The sequence below is a fragment of the Podarcis filfolensis genome (genome assembly GCF_964270895.1).
Source record: "Podarcis filfolensis genome assembly, chromosome: 2".
NCBI classification, from domain to species: Eukaryota; Metazoa; Chordata; class Lepidosauria; order Squamata; family Lacertidae; genus Podarcis; species Podarcis filfolensis.
The window spans coordinates 10,339,810-10,359,520 of record NC_139605.1 but is presented as its reverse complement, the minus strand read 5'-3'; the positions used below and the strand labels follow the sequence as shown (position 1 = coordinate 10,359,520).

The 19,711-nt window shown below is 48.0% G+C and overlaps 1 protein-coding gene and 2 long non-coding RNA genes across 3 annotated transcripts in view; 2 read left to right on the top strand and 1 right to left on the bottom strand.

Moving 5' to 3' along the window:
- The first annotated feature begins 681 nt into the window (after positions 1-681).
- On the top strand, positions 682-9,432 carry LOC310757370. Its single transcript, XR_014545115.1, has 2 exons — positions 682-2,080; positions 9,317-9,432. It is a non-coding gene; the product is annotated as an uncharacterized lncRNA (long non-coding RNA).
- A 5,425-nt stretch (positions 9,433-14,857) lies between these two features.
- LOC310756500 (uncharacterized protein) overlaps positions 14,858-19,711 on the top strand; it is a 49,147-nt gene continuing 44,293 nt past the window's right edge. Inside the window, exon 1 of the mRNA XM_083600682.1 lies at positions 14,858-15,114. Within this exon, the coding sequence (XP_083456808.1) occupies positions 14,953-15,114 (162 nt within the window). The 5' untranslated portion in view covers positions 14,858-14,952. The remainder of the gene's footprint in view (positions 15,115-19,711) is intronic.
- LOC310757516 lies at positions 16,842-17,513 on the bottom strand. The gene is made up of 2 exons (XR_014545287.1): positions 17,391-17,513; positions 16,842-17,194 (listed from the first exon to the last, which is right to left on the bottom strand). It is a non-coding gene; the product is annotated as an uncharacterized lncRNA (long non-coding RNA).

The following is a 19,711-nucleotide window of genomic DNA, read 5'->3' as shown; positions in this document are numbered from 1 at the left end:
CTTAGAAGCTGGGAACTCCAAGGCCATAAATTAGAACAAGTCACAAACTACAAGTATCTAGGAATGGTGGTACAGGCCTCAGGAACCAACAGATTACACATAAACTCCATCGGGAGTTCAGCGGGGGAAAACGCAAATTGTATCCTTAAATTCTTCAGAGCACAAGGGGGCTTCTTTGTCCCCGCAGCTCTAGAGATTGGAAACGGGGTGATGAGAGTGGAGGCTAGCATCTGCCTAACATCAATCTACAAATGGCTGACATTGAACCTGCTCCCCCGAGGGATAGCCCCATTGATCCTCTGAGACCAATTCCAGTCGGGCTGGCAGACTGCAGTCCTGAACACCCTCCGGAAATTGGGTTTTGCCCCTCAAGCCCTTCTAAGTCTGGGCTTGGACCAGGCAAAAGCTACGGTCAGGCAAAGAATATTAGACACTGAGAGACAGCAGGACTGCGAGGTGCCCCAACTATAGAATTGGAGAAATCGAGAGATATATAGCCGCACCGGCAGCATATCTCTTCTTTCTCGTATCTAGGGATGCAAGAACGGCCTTTACACTCGCCAGAAGCTCGGCTCTTCCCTTGCTGGTCCTGGATGAAGCCTTCAGAAGGGTCCCGTATGCTCAGAGACTTTGCATCTGTCCATTGGGAGAGATAGGAAGCCTGTTCTTTAGATGTCCCTTTTATGAAGAGGCACGTAGTAAGATCATGGATCCCCTGCTGGTGAGGCTCGCCGACCTCCCGCAAAAGCAAAAATCTGACCTTTTGCTATTGGGCAAAGATCAGAAGATGACCTGGATGGTCACCAGATTCTGTCTACAGATCTGTAGGCGCAGTCCATCGCCCAATTCAAAATAGTCCGACATGAAAAGCCCCAAACACTGTTCCATGGGTGATTCTGAGTCCACTCCCTGGGACAGTTTATTGTTGTACATTGTTTCTAAATTTAGTGGTGTATATTGTTTTAACTGTCTGTTTTAACCATATTTGCACAGCAGTTTTTAACGTTGTGAGTGTCCTCTATTTAAGAGGCTTCTACTCTGTAGCCTCTTATAGTTGTGTTATCTGCAAATCTTTGTTGGTTTTTAGCTCTCATCTGTTTTAATTATTAGTTTTTTATCTATCCATTATCTGTGTTTAATCTTGTATTTTATTCGGATGTTTTATGCCTGTTTCTTTGTCCTCGTTTGCCCTAACAATTACACTGGGCAACAATTTTTTACTTTTTGAATGTTGTCTAGATTTCTACAACTGATTTAGGGTGTTTTTGTACTGCTGAATCAGGAAATGGCATCCGCTTCTCTCCATCAGGTCAGCTTTTTGTGCTATGTTGATTTGAAAAAAATCCGATCTTGTGACAAAATCAATTACATTTTTGTGGCATTATCAGCTGATTTTTGTCAACACATATCATCCTAAATATGTTTTTAAGAGAAAAAAATGTTTTTCCAACAACATATATTGATTACCTGATAGAAACATCGATTACTGTAAACTGAATGGTGGGCATTAATAAAGGTAAGTACACGTAAATTGCATGTTGCTTCACCATTTTTCAAACTTCAGGGCTTGAACTTCCATTTCTTGGAACTCCTGGAATGCTCAGCGGCAGGGAGGTCTCTTTTCAGAGTCCAACAGTAGTCAGCCATCATGACTGCGTCCCAGCGACCCTGATACCTGGTCTCCATCTCTTTCATGTCCTGATGGAATCTCTCCCCCTGCTTGTCACTCATTGAACCCAGGTTCTCAGGAAACCGGTCCATATGTGAAAATAGGTAGTGCATCTTGACGCTCATGTTGCAGCCCAGGTTTCTGAAAGCAGTCAGCATGTTGTTGACAAATTCCGCGTAGTTTCTGGTCTTATTGTTGCCAAAAAAGTTTTTCACTACAAGAATAAATGCCTTCCACTCTTCCAGTTCCACTTGAGTTCCAGTTGAGTTTTCAGGTCCGCCTTTCACTGCCAAAATGATGGGCTGCCCTTATCTTGTAGATCAGCATTCCAGGCACTCATTACTTGAACTTTGCATAATCTATTGAAGACCTTTTTACTGATAGCATTTTCCAGCTGAATGAAAGGTCTCTGTGTTAAATGTTCATCTGGGATTGCGTGGCGAGTTCCCGCCCCCCACCAGGATAAAGAAAGACACAAGACACCATAATTTAAGGTTAAATGGGCGAATTAGGCCACAACTTTATTGAATTCAGGAATGAGAGGCATTGGCTTAGGCATTGGTCCTAACGACTATCCGGCTCCAGCCCATTTGCTGGAGACACGGGGAAGTGTTAACACTATATCGGGGGAGTCTCCTGCCGAGGCACGTCGACTAGGAGCTCCCCCGGGTCACCGCTCTGGGGCGTGCCTTTGGCCCACACCTCCATAGGCTTCGGACAGGGCCACGCCCCCCGGAGTCCTTTATCGGACCACCCTTCGTTCGCTCGCCGCCAATACTCTCATGCCTGAAACCAATCCCTTATTCCATTTTCTATATCCATCAGCCAATATCATTTCCAGCATCCGAGAGATGCACGCCATCAGCGAGATATCATTTCCCGCATCCGAAAGGGCCACGCCCCCCGGAGTCCTTTAACGGACCACCCTTTGCTCGCTGGGGGGAGGTGATGGCGTTCCTCCCACACACACACATCCTCTTAATCCCTTCTTACCAATGCCTAACCGCCACACGAGCAATCGCTCGCCGCCAATACTCTCATGCCTGAAACCAATCCCTTATCCCATTTTCTATATCCATCAGCCAATATCATTTCCCGCATCCGAAAGACGCACGCCATCAAGCCGGTAGAGGGCCTCACAGTTGAAACGTATGCCCGGGTGGTCAATGACCCTCCCACCCAGGGCTGCCACTCTACGCACCACCACCCGATCCAAGGCTTTCCTAGCCCTATTTATGGCTATCGGGCACCTGCAATCTCTCCAAACCCGCCTCTCCATCAATGAGGCCCAAATAAAAATAATAGTGACGTTTGGGTAAGAGGCCTTAAGTTCCTCAAAGTCGCTAAAGATATGCCACATCAAGTCAACTGCCTTTCTGTAAGCTAACTAATTTTCACTTAATTGGATAACTAAAGCATCTGGGGGGCCATCCGCTGCCGCTCTGGCCCTAATAGCGAGCAACATTTCGGTCCAGCGCATTTCCCTCTGAGAGATCCAAGATATATTGATGTAGTTAAGGTGCAGCCCGAGACCGGAATTGATGGCGCGGACCCTGGCCCAATGCTGTGCCTGATTATCTAGATGCGCACCCTCCTAGCTCCTGCACCCTAGGTCCCCATTAACGGCATGGTTTCTATCCCAGTGGACGGTGCAGGGCCTATACTCCAAATACGCACCACAACGTCACCTGAAAGCAAAAGAAGGTAACAAAGCCAGGTCAGGTATACTGTGAACAATCACAAGGTCTTACGAATATATCCTTTATATGCATCAGACTTCCCTTAATGCATCAGTCTTCCACTGCCCCCAAGTCCTTCATCCTTTCAGCTGAGAGTCCCAAATGCACTGTTGTGGCGGCGGCCCCAATCCTAAAGGAGTTAACCGCGAATTCAGCTGAGGGTAAACCGTAGGCAGCAATTGCCCTTCGCATAACGCACGTGGAATTCAGCTGAGGGTAAACCGCAGGGAGCAATCGCCCTTCGCATAACGCGCGTGGAATTCAGCTGAGGGTAAACCGCAGGCAGCAGTCGCCCTTCGCATAACGCGCGTGGCCTGATGCCGCGCAAGGCCGGAGCCATCCCAATGTTTGAGGAATGGACCTGAGATGGTTGGTCTCACGTACATGAAATGTTTAGTGTCCTTTATTGCTGATCGGTTTTGGAACATTGGACATGCAGGACTAAATTGGATCTGAACAAGGTCAGGTCTCTCAAACTACCCCGGGCAGCGGAATCTGGTTGGCCCTTACAAACCACTTCGCCACTGCGCATAGCGCCAAAGGCAATGGGGTATGCAGCTGTAAATAACTGGGCCTTGTCCTCGGACCAACAGATACTTCTTAATTTTTATTTTTTTATTATTATTATTAATATTATTATTATCATCATCATCATTTTACTTTTATTTATTTATTTATTTTGGAATTGGCATAGAATGTCGTAAGTTAAGGGCCTTCTACCATCACTTTTAGGAGGTTGCAGCCTGCGCCAGCCCTACAGTGCCCTTCACACTAAGAAGGCCACACCAGGGTCTCTGGATTAAACAACCTTACAGAAAAAGGAGATTGCCGCCTACTGGATGTTTAAGAGTCTTTGCTGCACGACCCAGCACCCTCCAATCTACCAAGTATTGCAGAGCTTCAGCCTTGGTAGGAGGTGTGTCAAGCCTAGGATTTTTTAATTTGCCTTGAGGTGTGTCAAGCCTAGCTTTCTTCTTCTTCTTCTTCTTCTTCTTCTTATTATTATTATTATTATTATTAATTTATAAATTTGCCTTGAAACTCCATGAAGTCCACCCAAACCTTTTTATAAGATCTAAGTGTGGACGGGGCTCCTGAAGCTAATACTCCCTTCAGGACATCACGTTCCCAAGGCTCCAAAGGTGCTCCCGGAATGGCTGTGGCAATTTGCTGCGCCTGGGCATCCGTGATGCCCTTGTTTACCCCAGGGGTAAATTTGGTAGAGAAATAGATGTTTAATTCTGAGCACAAAAGGACAAAGGTCCGGGACAGATTTGCCACTCTAGGAGAGTGCGATAATTGTTATGACAGGACACTGCCAACCGTTTGATTGTCGGTCCAGAAGCATACCTGGTGATTCCTGAACTCTTCAGCACGCAAATGCCACTGTACTTTTCCATGAACTTTAACCCAACTTGACCACTTTAGAGAGGCGCACTCAGTGTTGCGGGGCGCGCAGTCCCGCTGACAGCTTAGCCAATCGCCCATAAAAGGGGCGGCCAGGGGACACTACCCAGCATGCAAAGTTGAGGTGACCGAAGCGTGAATTTACCCTGGCCAAGGGTGACCTTCTTGAGGGGAAGAAGTTGCAGAATTAATTTTTAAGTGCTGCTAGCCTCTCCCTAGGTAGGCGGGATGTCTGTGCGATTGTGTCCAATTCAATACCCAAAATAGGTTATGATCAAAACTGGACCCTCTGTTTTTTCCGCCACCAAAGGTACCCCAAGCTCCTCAGCCAGGGAGGTGAAAGCCTCTAAAGGGGCTATTACTAATGATGGAGGGGGAAGAGTTATCGAGGTAATGGGTCACCCCTTCCGAACCAGTTCTAAAGCGAAGAGCCCAGTCCAAAATTGCACTAAATGACTCAAAGGCTGCACAAGCTACTGAGCACCCTATCGGCATAATAATAATAATAATAATAATAATAATAATAATAATTTATTATTTGTACCCCGCCCATCTGGCTGGGTTTCCCCAGCCACTCTGAGCGGCTTCCAACAAAGATGAAAGATACACTAAAATGTCACATATTAAAAACTTCCCTGAGCAGGGCATAGATTTGTCTATGGAATGAGCCCCCTCAAATCTGAAAACCTAGCCATAGAAATTCCTCAGGGTGAATTGGCAGGAGACGGAAAGTCGACTCAATGTCGCACTTAGCCAAGAGCGCGCCCCTGCTGAACCTGCGCATATGCTTTATAGCCTGATCAAAGGAGGCATATTTCACAGAACAAGGCTTCTGTGGTATTGCATCATTGACTGAGCCACCTCTAGGGTAGGGTAGGTTGTGGGTCATAGGATACTCTCCTGGAGTCTATGGGGGGACAATGCCTAAAGGTGAAATGAGTAAACCCGCTATAGGTGGCTCCCTGAAGGGGCCGGCCACCCTCCTGGCCAGAAATTTCTTTAATTTCTTTTTTTGCAATAGCCGGCATTTCCCAAACTGATTCTTTGATTTGGGGGGGGGGGGATTTCCCTGAGTTAGGGGGTAATGAAAGGAGGATCTTGAAGCCATAAGAGAAACTCTTTCCCAGGGTATTTTGCTGCCTCTATTTTAGGGCATTTATTGAGAAGGGTTCTAAGAGGTGAGAGCTTAACAGAAGAGAACATCACAGTCAAGGGGCAAATTCATACCAGTTTGTGACTGTTCTTTTTGGCGGGTCTGTGAGCTTTTAAGACCCCTGGTGGAAATGCCCCCTGCTGCCCGGAAAGGGCTGTTTACCTTTAAAACATGAAGACGCTGGGTGGTTACCTATGCACTTCACACATTCATGCGCATACTTACAATTTGGCCCCTGGCACACACCCGTGTTGTACTCCCAGCAAACCTCATGGTGAGGGACTTGCTTAGCTTCACATTTTCCAACTTTCCTTTTTCCACATAGGGACCCATATGCTCCATCCAGTCATTCTGGTCGCTCGGAACCCAGCAGGTGGTGGGCAGCAGGAAGCTTTTCTGAATCGTCCTCGGCATCAGAAGGCTTACTTCTTTTGCTCTTCTTGGCCGAATGCTTCTTCTTACTTAGACTTCTTTCTCCGTTGCCCATCATTGGAGACTGGTGCTGTTCTGCAGCCGCTGACACTTCCTGTTGCCCCTGCGTCTCATCATCCGATGATGTTTTGGAGCCCCCTTCCGCAGTAAAGGCTGAGGTTGTGAATCCTGTAGAATACTGGGAAAGTCTGGGGTATACTGAGAGGCAGAAAGGTTATAATTGCAAGCATGAGCCCTACCTCCCGAGGATCTGTCATTGGAAACCCAGGGACACGTAGACTGTAATTATGTGTGAGGATGCTTAAATGGATTGCTACCCGAATGTGGAACCCTAAATAAGGAGGCCAAAGTGCAAGGGAGCTCCTCATTGCTGGACGGAAGTACTCACTATTAGGGAAGAGGCCGCAGTGACCATGGGCCTGAATTGTTGGTAAAAGGTTTCAAAAGCAGAGGAAACACTGACTAGGCCTGTGGGTTGCAGGGCACAGGAGGCTACCCTGACCCATCTTGGACAAAGGACCCACTGTTGAATCATTGGCTGCTCTCAGCACTGCCGCGGTGGCCGCGGAGGTGCCGGGGCGGTCCACAACGTTAGGTGGCGTATCCGGGATGCATTCTTGGGTGAGCGCCAGAGGTGCTGCTGGCACCTGGTCTGCGGGCCTATATTGCCTATAAAATGTCTAAAACGCATTGAAAAAACTGTGCCAAAGCCTGTGGGTTACTGGGCACTACGAAGGCCTGAGGCCCCTCTTGGTTCCCTTGTGCCACCCCAGATATCGCAGCATTTTGCTGGTTCTCATGAGCAGACATAGTTTGATACCCTTAATTAGCCTGGTTCACCAAAATCAACGCCAACTAGCTTGGATTATATGCATGAAAAGCGATCAATATCACGGTAGTTCAGTATTGTCTGCACTGGTAAGCTTAAAGGACCCAAAGATGCCTAACTAATCTCCAACAGATTGTATTTAGCTGCAAACAATATCACCGTAGCTCAGTATTATCTGCACTGGATAGCAGTCCAAAATACCAGCCCACACCTCAAAGCAATGTATTTTGAGGAATACTGAGTTTATAATAAACAGAAGAGAACCTTTGATAATGTAAGCAGCTATGCAGCAAGCTAGAGGTAGAATTATAAATTGTAACCCAGCAATACACCAGTGAAAAATGATAAATTGACTTATGCAACAAACCTAAGCAGAGCAAAGCTCCCAAGAGCCCTTAAGCACTATTATCAAAATCAACCAAATGGATTAAATTGCCAGATTAAATATATACTTATAAACCAACAGATGAAATACCAGAAAGAGATGAACGTAGAAGAGGCATGAGCTATTTACTTTAGATTCCCTATAAACCTGTATGCAAAGCTCGCAAGAGATTGCAGGCGAAGAAGCCCTTTAATAAATCAAATGATATAAAACCCGGATCTCTTTTTCCTTATAACTATTAATTGACTATACCAAATTATAAAACTTAATGCCTAGGCAGAGAGTAAATGACACAGCTCCACAGAGCACTGCAAGCTGAAAGAAATAATTTGAATTCCAATATACTGTGCACTAATGCTTCAATTTAATTTAAATGTAAGTATAAACAAAAGCAGTCAAATTAATTAGAGGATATTAATTCTAAGATCAGCCTAGCCAGAGATGCTGTAGCCAGCTCTATACAAGCTTATGCACCAAGAGGAGGCGCTCCCTGCAGCCCCTTGTGCGCTCTTATTTAAGCTAGGCTCTTTTAATAATTGCGCTATCATCCTTTGTTATATTGCTTAAGTTTATTTCCTTTGTTTATATTGCTTTTGAATTTAAAACCAACGAGAAAGTGAGGGGCACTCGAAAAGGAGATAGCTCCCACGTGGTTTTGCCTCACCTAAAATGGCTGCCGCCGCAAGGCCACATGGGCAATCAAAATGGCGGCCGTAATGTGTTCCAGTTGCCTAGCGACAATGAACACGTGCGAAAACACTTCACTCTAGCCCTTTAACACTGAAAAAATTCCTAATAATCCCCCTGGTGGTTTTGTTGGTTTGTTTGTTTGTTTTTCCGGTTAGGCTTAAAAGGGAGGGTTTGTAAAATTACTTCCCACGTGGAATGCCTATAGTAAAATGGCGGCCGCCCGGAAGGCCATGTGGGCGGATGAAATGGCGGCCGGGGCGCGCTGGTTGCCTGGCAACGGCGCAGCTGTTTCTGACGCTTTCCAGGTCTAAACTTCAAACCCCTAGCTAAAACCTGAAGCCGCAACAGCAAAACCTGATTGGATGGGTGCACTGCGTCCTCCGAACGGCCGTGGAAATAACGAAGAGGAGCCAAACGTTCTTCCTTGAGCTCCTTGCAGAACAGGCAGTCAGCAGCCGAGGGCAGGCAACGGATCACCAGGAAAAGCTCCACCAAGCTGAATAAATTCCTCTGCAGGGGGCATGCAGAAGCAGGCACGGCAAATTCCTGAGGGCAGGGAACTTGCCCCGAAACATACAGAGGTCCCTGTAAAACTGTAGACGTGAAAGAGATGCTGGAAGGGAAGCACACAAACACGCACACAGTGATTTTAGCTCAATTACAGCTCCGGTGTTAAACTGCAGCAGCTGGAATGGAGCGCAAAGGGGAAACCCCCAGAAGAAGAAAAGCCCCAAATTGGTTTCAGCTCCAAAACTAGAGATAACAACTCCTGAAAATCAAGCAGTTTAGAAATCAAGCAACACCAGCAGCGAATGCTGGAAATTCTCTGTAAAAGAAAGGGAGCTTTTTCTGTGAAGCTACAGCATATTCCACGAGGTGCCCTGCCGCTAAGAACAAAGGCAACAAAGAAGCAAGGCAGGAACGCTCCAGGCAACGATAAGATCTCGGACAAACAGAAACAGCTGATATGCAGGAAACAACCGTGGGGGCTAGCCGGGGAAAAGAGGGCGAGCCCCCTCTGCTTTTAAAACTCATCTCCTTTTTTCTGTGCTCTTGTGTTCCTGTTTTGAGCTGTTTTTATTAATTATTTTCTGCATTGGCTTTTGACCTGTGGAAGGTGACCAGTGAGGGTGTGGTTTTTTTGTGTTTCTTAGTTCACAGAAATGTTTTAAAGGAATGTGTGAAAGAATTACGGCTAGGGGAGATGAGTGAAAGGGATTGAGGAGTGAAGTGAAGATGGCTGTGAAGTCTCTGAACAGAGGTCCACAACCTAAGGCCCGTGGGCTAGTTCTGGCCCAAATGGGGTTTGGATCCAGCCCGCAGATGGTCCAGAAATCGCCTCATGGTTCTGAGTCATATAGTTTGGTCTGCACCATTTCTCTCTCTCTTTTTCTCTTCCTGATGGCGGCGCCTCCTGCCTCCCTTCTGGCTTCTCCCCCGCCCTGCAGAGGAAGGGGGCTAGCCTTTGATTGGTGCCAGCAGCATTGTTTCCCTCTGATTGGTTGCAGAGTTCTTTCCTCCTCCCTTCCTCCTCCTAGAGCCTGGGCTTTCTTTGTGCCAGCGTGATTGCTCGACGGCCGCCATTGAAGGCAGCCCCTCTCCGGCCCTCAGCTGGCTCACTGCTCCTGCCACTGCAGTGAGTGGTTCCATTCTGAGACACCCTCCCAGGGTTCTGGGGTGTGCGAAGCCTTGTTTCCCTGTTTTTAACTCTGCTAACGAAAGCCTCTCCCCCTCCAATACAGGACAGCGGAGAACATACATCCTTCTGCATAAGGAACCGCTCGCTGCAGAAGGATACGTGATCTCCGCTTTCCCATCTTGGAGGGGGAGACTCTTTTGGTAATGGAGTTAAAAACAGGGAAACAAGGCTTCGCACACCCCAGAACCCTGGGAGGGTGTCTCAGAACGGAACAGATATGTTGTTGTTCAGTAACCAGTTAATGTCATGTTTATATATTTATCACTGCTGATGAAAAGAGTTTACCCTTCAGAGAAACAAGGTGGTATTTTATACAATATAATGATGTCCTAAATAAACAATCAGATATATTTGCCTTCTGGAGGGTGGGGCAAGATGCTGAGGGAATCTATTATATCTGGAGGAGAGAAGGTGGGGGAGGGGAGGGAGCTCAGTGCACCCAGAAGACACCAGTTGTTGGTTATAGTTGCATCTATATAAAGTGCATAGCCTTTGCCCCTCCATAAAGAAATGGGGAGGAGACAAGAGCTGGAATAGCTGACCAGAAGGAAATGTAACCTGTGAACTTCATGTTGCTCCCCAGCTCCCTGACCCCAAGAAAAGACTCCCCCAGGGAGGCAGGTGAGCATCACAGCTAAACCCACATTATGCTCTCCAGTAGCTAATCACTCAGACAGGGCTATTTTCATCCAGTTCTTTGTGTTTGTGTGTGGGGGTGGTTTTACCTTCTCTTCTTCCCTTGCAATCATGACAAAAATGAAACCTCCACGGCGATGCTTTTAGCCCCAGAAGAGGAGCTCCCCTTAGTGTCAAGGAATATGTCCAAGGGAGCATCTAGAGCCTACCATCCTTTTGTCCCTGGCCCCTTCCCCTCCTCTCTCTGCCATCCCAGGGCCACTCTTGACTCCCCAGCCGGAGACTAGATCTGTCTGTGGTGGTGAGATGTCCTGGCTGGTTGAAGGACCACTTCCTGTTTCCTGGAGCTCCATCCTGCCTTCTCATGCAAGGTGGAGTCATGAAGCAGCTGAAGGCTGAGCACACCTAAGGGTGGCGCAGTGGGTGGGTGGGATTCTGCTTAACCTTTCCCCATCTGCTCCTTTTCTGCATCAAAATCCCCACACCAGAAGGAGCAGCGTGAGGGCGCAATCAATGTTATGGAGATGTGTTGAAAGGCATTGCTTCATGACCCTAAGAGCCCCTTCTCAAAAAACAAGCATTCAGAGAATTTAAACTACACACACACACACACACACACACACACACACAAACACGTTTAGAACAGATAATTACCCCCCCCCCCACAAAGAGTCAGTCTGGTGCCACATTGTGTAGGGGTCACTGTAACACGCTCTACATGGGGCTGCCTTTGAAAAGTGCTCAGAAAGTTCAACTGGCTCAAAGAGCTGCAGACACATTGCTGACCAGGCCTGGCTATAGGCAGCATAGTAAAGGTAAAGGTAAAGGTACCCCTGCCCGTACGGGCCAGTCTTGACAGACTCTAGGGTTGTGCGCCCATCTCACTCAAGAGGCCGGGGGCCAGCGCTGTCCGGAGACACTTCCGGGTCACGTGGCCAGCGTGACATCGCTGCTCTAGCGAGCCAGAGCCGCATACGGAAACGCCGTTTACCTTCCCGCTAGTAAGCGGTCCCTATTTATCTACTTGCACTCGGGAGTGCTTTCGAACTGCTAGGTTGGCAGGCGCTGGGACCGAACAACGGGAGCGCACCCCGCCGCAGGGATTCGAACCGCCGACCTTTCGATCGGCAAGCCCTAGACGCTGAGGCTTTTACCCACAGCGCCACCCGCGTCCCTTATTAGTCCATAGGACTCCCTTATTAGTGAGAACTGTGGTTCTCAAGGAAGAGGCAGCCCAGGAATACAAGGTAGGAATTCACCTTGACACTTGCTAACAAAATCCTTTCATAGCTTTTTGTGAGGGTGTGGCTGCTAATGTTTAACCTGGGTTGAGCACTAAGAATTGGGCCTCATCCCTCTGTTATTTAAAATAAAATAAAATGCTTGTTCTGCTTCTAAAGAAACCCTTTAGAATGCATTTTTAGTCTTTTTTCATATTAAAAATCACTATTTTTAACAGCTGTGCAAACCTGCTCCTGTACAATGCAATGTCAGAATAACAAAAGAATTAAACATCTCACGAGAGCCTTGTTTTTTAAATATACAGCTAAAAAACCTAAAAGCTCCTACAACATTTACAAGATACAAATCTAATAGCAGGGCCCCCAGGCACTACAAGGCAACCTGATATTCACGCCCCCCTCCCAATCCCAACTCTGAGCTTTTGGTTTCTCTTTAGACACTCATTTGTGGTCGCCTGGAAGATTTGAGAAAAAGAGAGAGAACATTGTGGCATATGAAGCAAACATAGAAGAAGAAAGAGTGCAACCTTTTGGGCAAGAAGTTCCAGTCAGAGGTTCCACTCTGACAAAAGCATCAGAGGAGGCTGGTATCTTTCCTAATAACTCATTGCTGGAAACAGAAGCTGCAGAGCTCTAACAGAAGGAAGCTTAAACTTGAGAAGTCAGCGGGTGCTTGTTGGAGATGGCTAGGAGAAGCAGCAGCAGTTGCAAATAAGTTCTGCAATGATGAAGAAGCTTAGGATCTCCCTCTGGGACCAGAGAGAGTAAAGTTCACAGGATTACATAAAGGACTGAACATTCTTTGAAAGTGCTACTTTATCATGTTCATCTTATTGTAAGACTGTTCACAGGATTACATAAAGGACTGAACATTGTTTGCAAGTGCTACTTTATCATGTTCATCTTATTGTAAGACTGTTTAAGACTCTTGTGCAGTAAAGCTTCAAAAATTATTCTTGTGATGGAGAGAACTCATTTCCCACACAAGGTCCAGATCAGGAATTCCATGGAACAACTTGAACAACAAGTACCTGAAGAACCAGACCACGATGTAGCCGTGCTCTTTCCATCCCTTTCTGAGAATTGCAACACTCTGTTCCTCCAAATGGTTCTCCCTTCACTACAGTCATCTGAAGGCACCAGCTATGCCCTGTTGGCCCCGATCCTTCTCCGTATGAAGGCTCCCTCCTCTGCTGAATGGAGGCAGGAGACCAGAGACAGCCAAGGAAAAAGCAGGGAAAGACAGACCCTCCAAGTGCCACTGTCTTCCAGGGATGTCCCTGATTTACAGAAGCTGTCGTCAGTTTCTGATTTGATGCCAGAGGGTATGGGGTTATGTGACCCCCAAGTTTTCTGAAGGTAATCCTGTACAGGGATTTTAAAAAATGTTTTATTATGTTTTTATATATGTTGGTAGCTGCCTGGAGTGGCTGGGGCAACCTAATAAGATGTGTGGGGTATAAATAGTAAAATTATCATTATGGAACAGGACACCCCTATTTTCATCAGAGAGATGTTGGAGGGTATGGAAAGATAACAGAGCCCAGCCCTGGCATCTGTTGCTGGAGCTAAGTGATCACATGACCTAGGCCAGCAGAGCTGGGAACTGGACTGCCTCCTCCAGCTGCTAGGCATTCAGGCAGCTGGGTGGCATCGTCCCAGCTTCATGAAATGGTATTTCAGGAAGATTTCCTGTAGAGGATTTGGAAACCAGGGACTGCATACTGATCGCAAGGAGACTTATTTGTGCAACATACTGAAGAGCTTATAAAATGCCAGGTACATTCCAATGTTCTAATAAATTTTGAGAGACAGCTTTCCAAACAAAACCCACTTATTACAGAATAATAATAATAATAATAATAATAATAATAATAATAATAATAATAATTATACCCCGCCCTCCCCAGCCAAGGCCAGGCTCAGGGCGGCTAACAAGCAATAATAAAAACAAGTTGAATGATTACAACTTAAAAACAAAATTAAAATACATTAGAATATTGAAACATTAAAATATTAAAATGTAGCCTCATCGCAGGAAGAGGAAGGAAAAGAAAAAAGAAAGAAAGGGAGGGAGGGAATCAATTTGGCGGAACAACTCTGTCTTACAGGCCCTGCGGAAAGAAATCAGATCCTGCAGGGCCCTGGTCTCATGAGGCAGAGCGTTCCACCAGGCCGGAGCCAGAGTTGAAAAGGCCCTGGGCTCTGGTTGAAGCCAATCTATCTTCCTTAGGGCCCGGGACCACTAGGGTGTTGCTATTTATGGACCTTGAGGCTCTCCGTGGAGCATACCGGGAGAGTCGGTCCCGTAGGTACGAGGGTCCTAGGCTGTGAAGAGCTTTAAAGGTCAAAAGCAGCACCTTAAATCTGACCCTGTACTCCACCAGGAGCCAGTGCAGCTTGAAAAGTACTGGGTGAATATGCTCCCATGGCAGAGACCCCGTGAGGAGCCTGGCTGCAGCATTCTGCACCCGCTGGAGTTTCTGGGACAGCTTCAAGGGCAGCCCCACGTAGAGCAAATTACAGTAGTCAAGCCTGGAGGTGACCGTTGTATGGATCACTGTGGCCATGTCGGGGCGGAAAAGGTAAGGGACCAACTGCTTGATGACAACAAAAGGGTATAGAAAGGGGAAGTTTTTGGGTTTCTCTAAAAACCATCGGACTATTGTGTACACAATTTCAAGGTAAAATTACACTTTATTTCCGCTTTTTCTTACATGGGACTCGAACTCACAACCTTGAGATAAAGCACCTCACGCTCTACCGACTGAGTTAAGACAATAAGACAACTCAGTGATTTGTGTACACGGGGACACAGATGGCGGCGTGTGAACATCCCTAGAGAAGGGTGCAAAAAGCTTGTTCCCTGCTGCTCCAGACCTAGGAATGGACCAGATCTCATCGGGCTAATCCATTTGCCCCGACAGCTAAGAGCAGAACCTCGAGGATCAGAAGCAGCTGCAAATTCGAGGGCAGGGGAAGCAGCAGGGCGGTCTCGCAGCCCTCGCCTTGCAAGGGGGCGTATCCAGCCTTGCAGCCTCCCAGGGCCCAACCCACAGCCAGCGAGCTCCGATGCCCAGACAGGCAGGAAACGGGGCCAGCCAGGGGGACTCGAGAGCGGCTGCACTTTCCTGTCCCCCGCCGAGGAGAGCGGAGGAGCAGCGGCCCGTGGCCTGGCGAGTTTCCCCGGAGAGGAGCCGGATTCCGGTGCAGGGTCGGAGCGAGGAGTCCGAGGTGCGGGAGGCGGGGGGGGGGGGCAGGAGCGGGAGGAGGAGGGGGAGAGCACGTGCGCCTGGCAGGATCAGGCCCGGAGTCCAGCTAGAGGCTGCAGGGCGCCTCCCAACCGGGCAGGAAGGGGAAGGGGCGCAGCTGAGGGGCAGGGCATCTGCAGGAGGGCACAGGGGCAAACATCTCTGGCTCAGGCTGGCACGGACCCTGCCGGAGACCCTGGGGAGCTGCTCCCTTCAGTCCTGAGCTCAAGGGGCAGAATGAGGGGTCCAAGGCAGCTGCTGCTTCGCGATGGACGATGCATATAGTCGTCCCATGATCAGCGGCGTCGTTGGGGCTTTTGCCTCCCGGGGCGGTCACTGAGTGCCGCCCCTCTCCCTGTCCCTCACCAGGGAGCCCCGTCCTCCCTCCGCCCCGACTGTCCTTCTCTCTCGCCTGCTTCTGCCTCCCTGCGGGGGCTGCAAGGGCGATGAGTGGGTTCCGGGGGCCGCAGCACAGGCACAAGTTCCGCTCTCCCACCGGCGGAGAGGGAAGGGGAGGCAGGGGGGAATGGAAGAGCAGTGTAACAGGGAGGTGTCCCTCTCACCGTGCAGCCCCCTGACACCCTTTGCAGGCCACTACTCCTGCCCCCTTCCTCTGCCAGTGCCATTGATCAACCTATCGCCCTCCTTGGTGAATTAGTCTGATCGCCTTTGAAAGCTCTCTTTGCCACCACCATCACCGCATCTTGTGGCAATGATGTCCATCAGATTCATTTAGCAAGGAAATGGCTTCTTTTGTCAGCCCCAAATCAAGGTACACTGTGCCTACACATGGAGGTTCTGTTGATCTGTCATAGCTAATAAAACAGCTAAGAGATCTTTTCCCGGAGAACGCATCTGATCTTTTCCCAAGCTATCAAAGCTAGTGACCTTTTGTGTCTGTGTGTAAATAAGTGAGACAGGCTTAAGCTTGTTTCGCTAAAGGTTTTATCTTCCTTCTTTCCCAGTATTACAGCAGAGTTTTCAGATGAAGGCTGAGGGTTGAAGTGGGTGACAGTTTTGAGAATGCAGAGGAAAGGAGAATTCTTAAGAAGTGTGGCATATGGAAATGAATTAATGATAATAAAAACATTGAAGACAGTATTGTAAAAGACTGAGGAAGGCGAAATTGAAATTAGCTATTCATGTTCATGTCTTGAGCCAGACATCCTGGAGAGTGCATATAGTCCGATGATCAGCGGCGTAGCTGGGGCTTTTGCCGCCCCTCTCCCTCTCCCTCATCAGGGAGCCCCGTCCTCTTCCACGGTCCTCCCCACGGGGAAGAGGGAAGGGGAGGTAGGGAGGAATGGAAGAGCAGTGCAACAGGGAGGTGCCCCTCTCACTCTGCAGCCCCCCTGACACCCTTTGCAGGCCACTACTCCTGCCCCCCCCCTCCTCTGCCAGTGCCATTGATAAATCTATCGCCCTCATTTGTGAATTGGTCTGATCGCCTTTGAAAGCTCTCTTTGCCACCACCATTACCGCATCTTGTGGCAATGATGTCCATCAGATTCATTTAGCAAGGAAATGGCTTCTTTTGTCTTCCCCTCATCAAGGTACACTCAGCCTACACATGGAGGTTCTGTTGTTCTGTCAAGGCTAATAAAACATTAATAGATCTATTTCCCGGAGAACGCATCTGATCTTTTCCCAAGCTATCAAAGTTAGTGACCTCTTGTGTCTGCGTGTAAATAAGTGAGAGAGGCTTAAGCCTGTTTCATTAATGGTTTTATTTCCACCTTAGTAAGGCAGCAGAGTTTTGAGATGAAGGCTGAGGGTTGAAGTGGGTGACAGTTTTGAGAATGCAGAGGAAAGGAGGATTCTTAAGAAGTGTGGCATATGGAAATGAATTAATGATAATAAATACGGTGAAGACAGTATTGTAAAAGACTGAGGAAGGCAAAATTGAAATTAGCTATTCATGTTCAGATTATTACTCATTTCATTTATATACTGCTTCATATTTTTAAGGGAAAAATTCTCAAAGCAATTAAAGGGAAATCTCATTGCAGTTTGTGTCCATAGGATATTGAGAACATTAATTCTGTAGATCCAGGAGTTCTCTCCTCTTGATAGTCTCAGATTTGATTGTTCTTTCTGATAGAGCAGGAGGAACATTTATGGGCTTAAAGCTGCATTGATTCTGGAGGCCACATTCCAGTGAGCTTTGTGGCCAATGTATGCACATGCATGCGCACACAGAAAAGAGATGCAGACCATAAAGTCACAGGCACACACGCCAGAGGTGCTGTACGCACTCACCAGACATGCCATCTAGCATACATACAAGTCTTGCAAACACAATCAGCATGTTTAGACCTTCCAACCCCAGCGCTGGGGTGGAGGAGAAATAAGAGCACAAGAAGACCCTACTGTATTAGCAATGAGATCTGTGGGAAAAAGACCTTTCTGATTGTTCTTTAGAAATCCTCTTTAAAGAGCAGCCAGAGAGATCATTTATTTCTAGAGCAGAGCTTTTACCCCATTTCAGCACTGTGCTGATTTGTAGTGAAATTGGAGTTTAAAAGTTCTCTCTAAGGGCCCTTTAGGCACCATTCTCTCCAGGACAGACAGAGATCTTCATCCTATGATCAGATCAGGAGATGTGTTTATTTCTTTTCCAGCAGGGTGGCGTAAAAATGGAATTGCAGAGACCCAGGAGACCCATTCAAAGGGAGAGACTGGAGTGCAAAGGAAGGAAACCTCCTGCCGGCCAAGTTGGGACCATCAGGGATCTTCTACCTCAAGCAGATTTACGTCAAATTAAGCAGGAGGCAGAGGAGGGGCAGCCGCAGCAGCACTGGGAGGCCCAGAAGCAGGATTTCCTGAAGACGATGCAGCCCCCTCGTTCAGGGTGGGAAACCCCACAGTCTCCCAGTCCTCCCCACTCCGGGGATGGTGTCCTCTCCTTCAGGGGAGCTGCAGATGCCAGTCGGTGGCCCAGTGGGAGAGCAGGGGGAGCAGACCAGACCCTGCTCCCAGACACTGAGGGGCTTCTGGGAAAGGTAAGTGCTCTCCTCTCACCTGGGTTTCCAGGACCTGGAGGTCACAGGTCCAGTGCCTCTCGACATGGAGGTTCTGTTTAGCTTTGGTGGTGAATATTCTTTCTTCTCCATGCAAGGGCAACCCATGTATTCAAAGCAGTCCTTTGCAGATTAACTCTTAAGTTCTATGGGGTCTACACTCAGTCCACTAATGTGCATACCATGCCAGCCTTAGGAAGGGAGGTTGGACATGCAGGTAAAAGGAATTGCCAAAGGTGTTTGAAAATGGGAGGGGGCTCTTGGGAAGGGGGTGCCCAATTGGGGCTTCTCCAGGGGCAGCAGAATGTCTTGGGCAGGAGAATCTCTGCAGGGGCTCTCAGACTCCCTTGGCTTCTTCTTCCCTCCCTCCCAGGAAGCTGCAACTGGCTCTGGCTTCTGCGCTCCTCAGGAAGCTGAACCTGCAAACCTAGCTGAGACTGAACCTGCAACCCTGGCCAGGATGGAAGGAGGAAGATGGACGGTTGACCTGGTCAGGCTGTCTCCCACATCCCTCCCCACAACCTCTGAGCATTCTCTCCCAGGACCCTTGGAGAAATCTGGTGAGTTCCAGGGGAGAGGAGATGGGGACAGGGATAGATGGATGGTGGAGGGAGAAAGAGGAAAAGATGGAGAGGAGACAAATGGAAGGAAGTTCCTGACATTAAGAAGGAAGAGGTGAAGCCTTCTCCAAAGCAGCTCTTTGTTTCTTGAATCCTTTTCCTAAAGTAGTGGGGGCAGATTTTCTTCCGCCAGGCTTTGAAATCTTAGGTGTTATTTCCATGGCAGGAATAATGATGTTGCACACCAATCCTGAAAAATGGGTGAAGGGGAATGGAAATGTTTCCCATAATTATTTATAATTAATGTACATAAATTGTTCCTATTACTCTTATTTGTTATAGACAGGGTCAGAGTGATACATTCCACCAGCATCAAAACACAATAGATGCATGCACCTCCCCAGTTTGGTGGGCTTAAGGGACAAAGGACCCGTTATCATGATACACAATTCCTGGGGCTGGAGGGTCTACACTTAGGATTGGGCATATAAAGTCCAAGAGCGTCTGGTATTATAAGCAAATTGTGCAAAATTGCCAATCTTACAGACTGGGGTTGTTTGTGAGAGTGAGTGAGTGAGTGAGTGAGTGGGATAATAATTTATAGCGCCCCTGTGTAATGGCTTGGTTCTCCCGCACAGATGTGAAACAACTCCAGTAATAATTATCTCAGGCTTAATGCTCAAACTCATAAATCACTGTGGAGCTCAGTCTTCGGCCTATTCATCCCAGCTTGCAGTTGCCGAGTCCTCCAGCAAAGAAGCCTCCACTTTCGCTTTCTTTTCCCCTCTTCTCGCAGATTCTCTCGAGCCTACGATTTTTTGGACAGGCTATTTCGGGGGCTCTGTGTCAGAGCTCAAACTGGAGATAACTCTCTGTGCCCCCACCCCCCGTCACCCCCTCTTCCTGCTCTTTGTTCTTTGCTCCTGCTGCAGCTTGGCTGCTCCTCCCCTGCTTCACATTCCAACCGAATCCCATCTCTTGCGTTCTCAGGCTCTGTCAG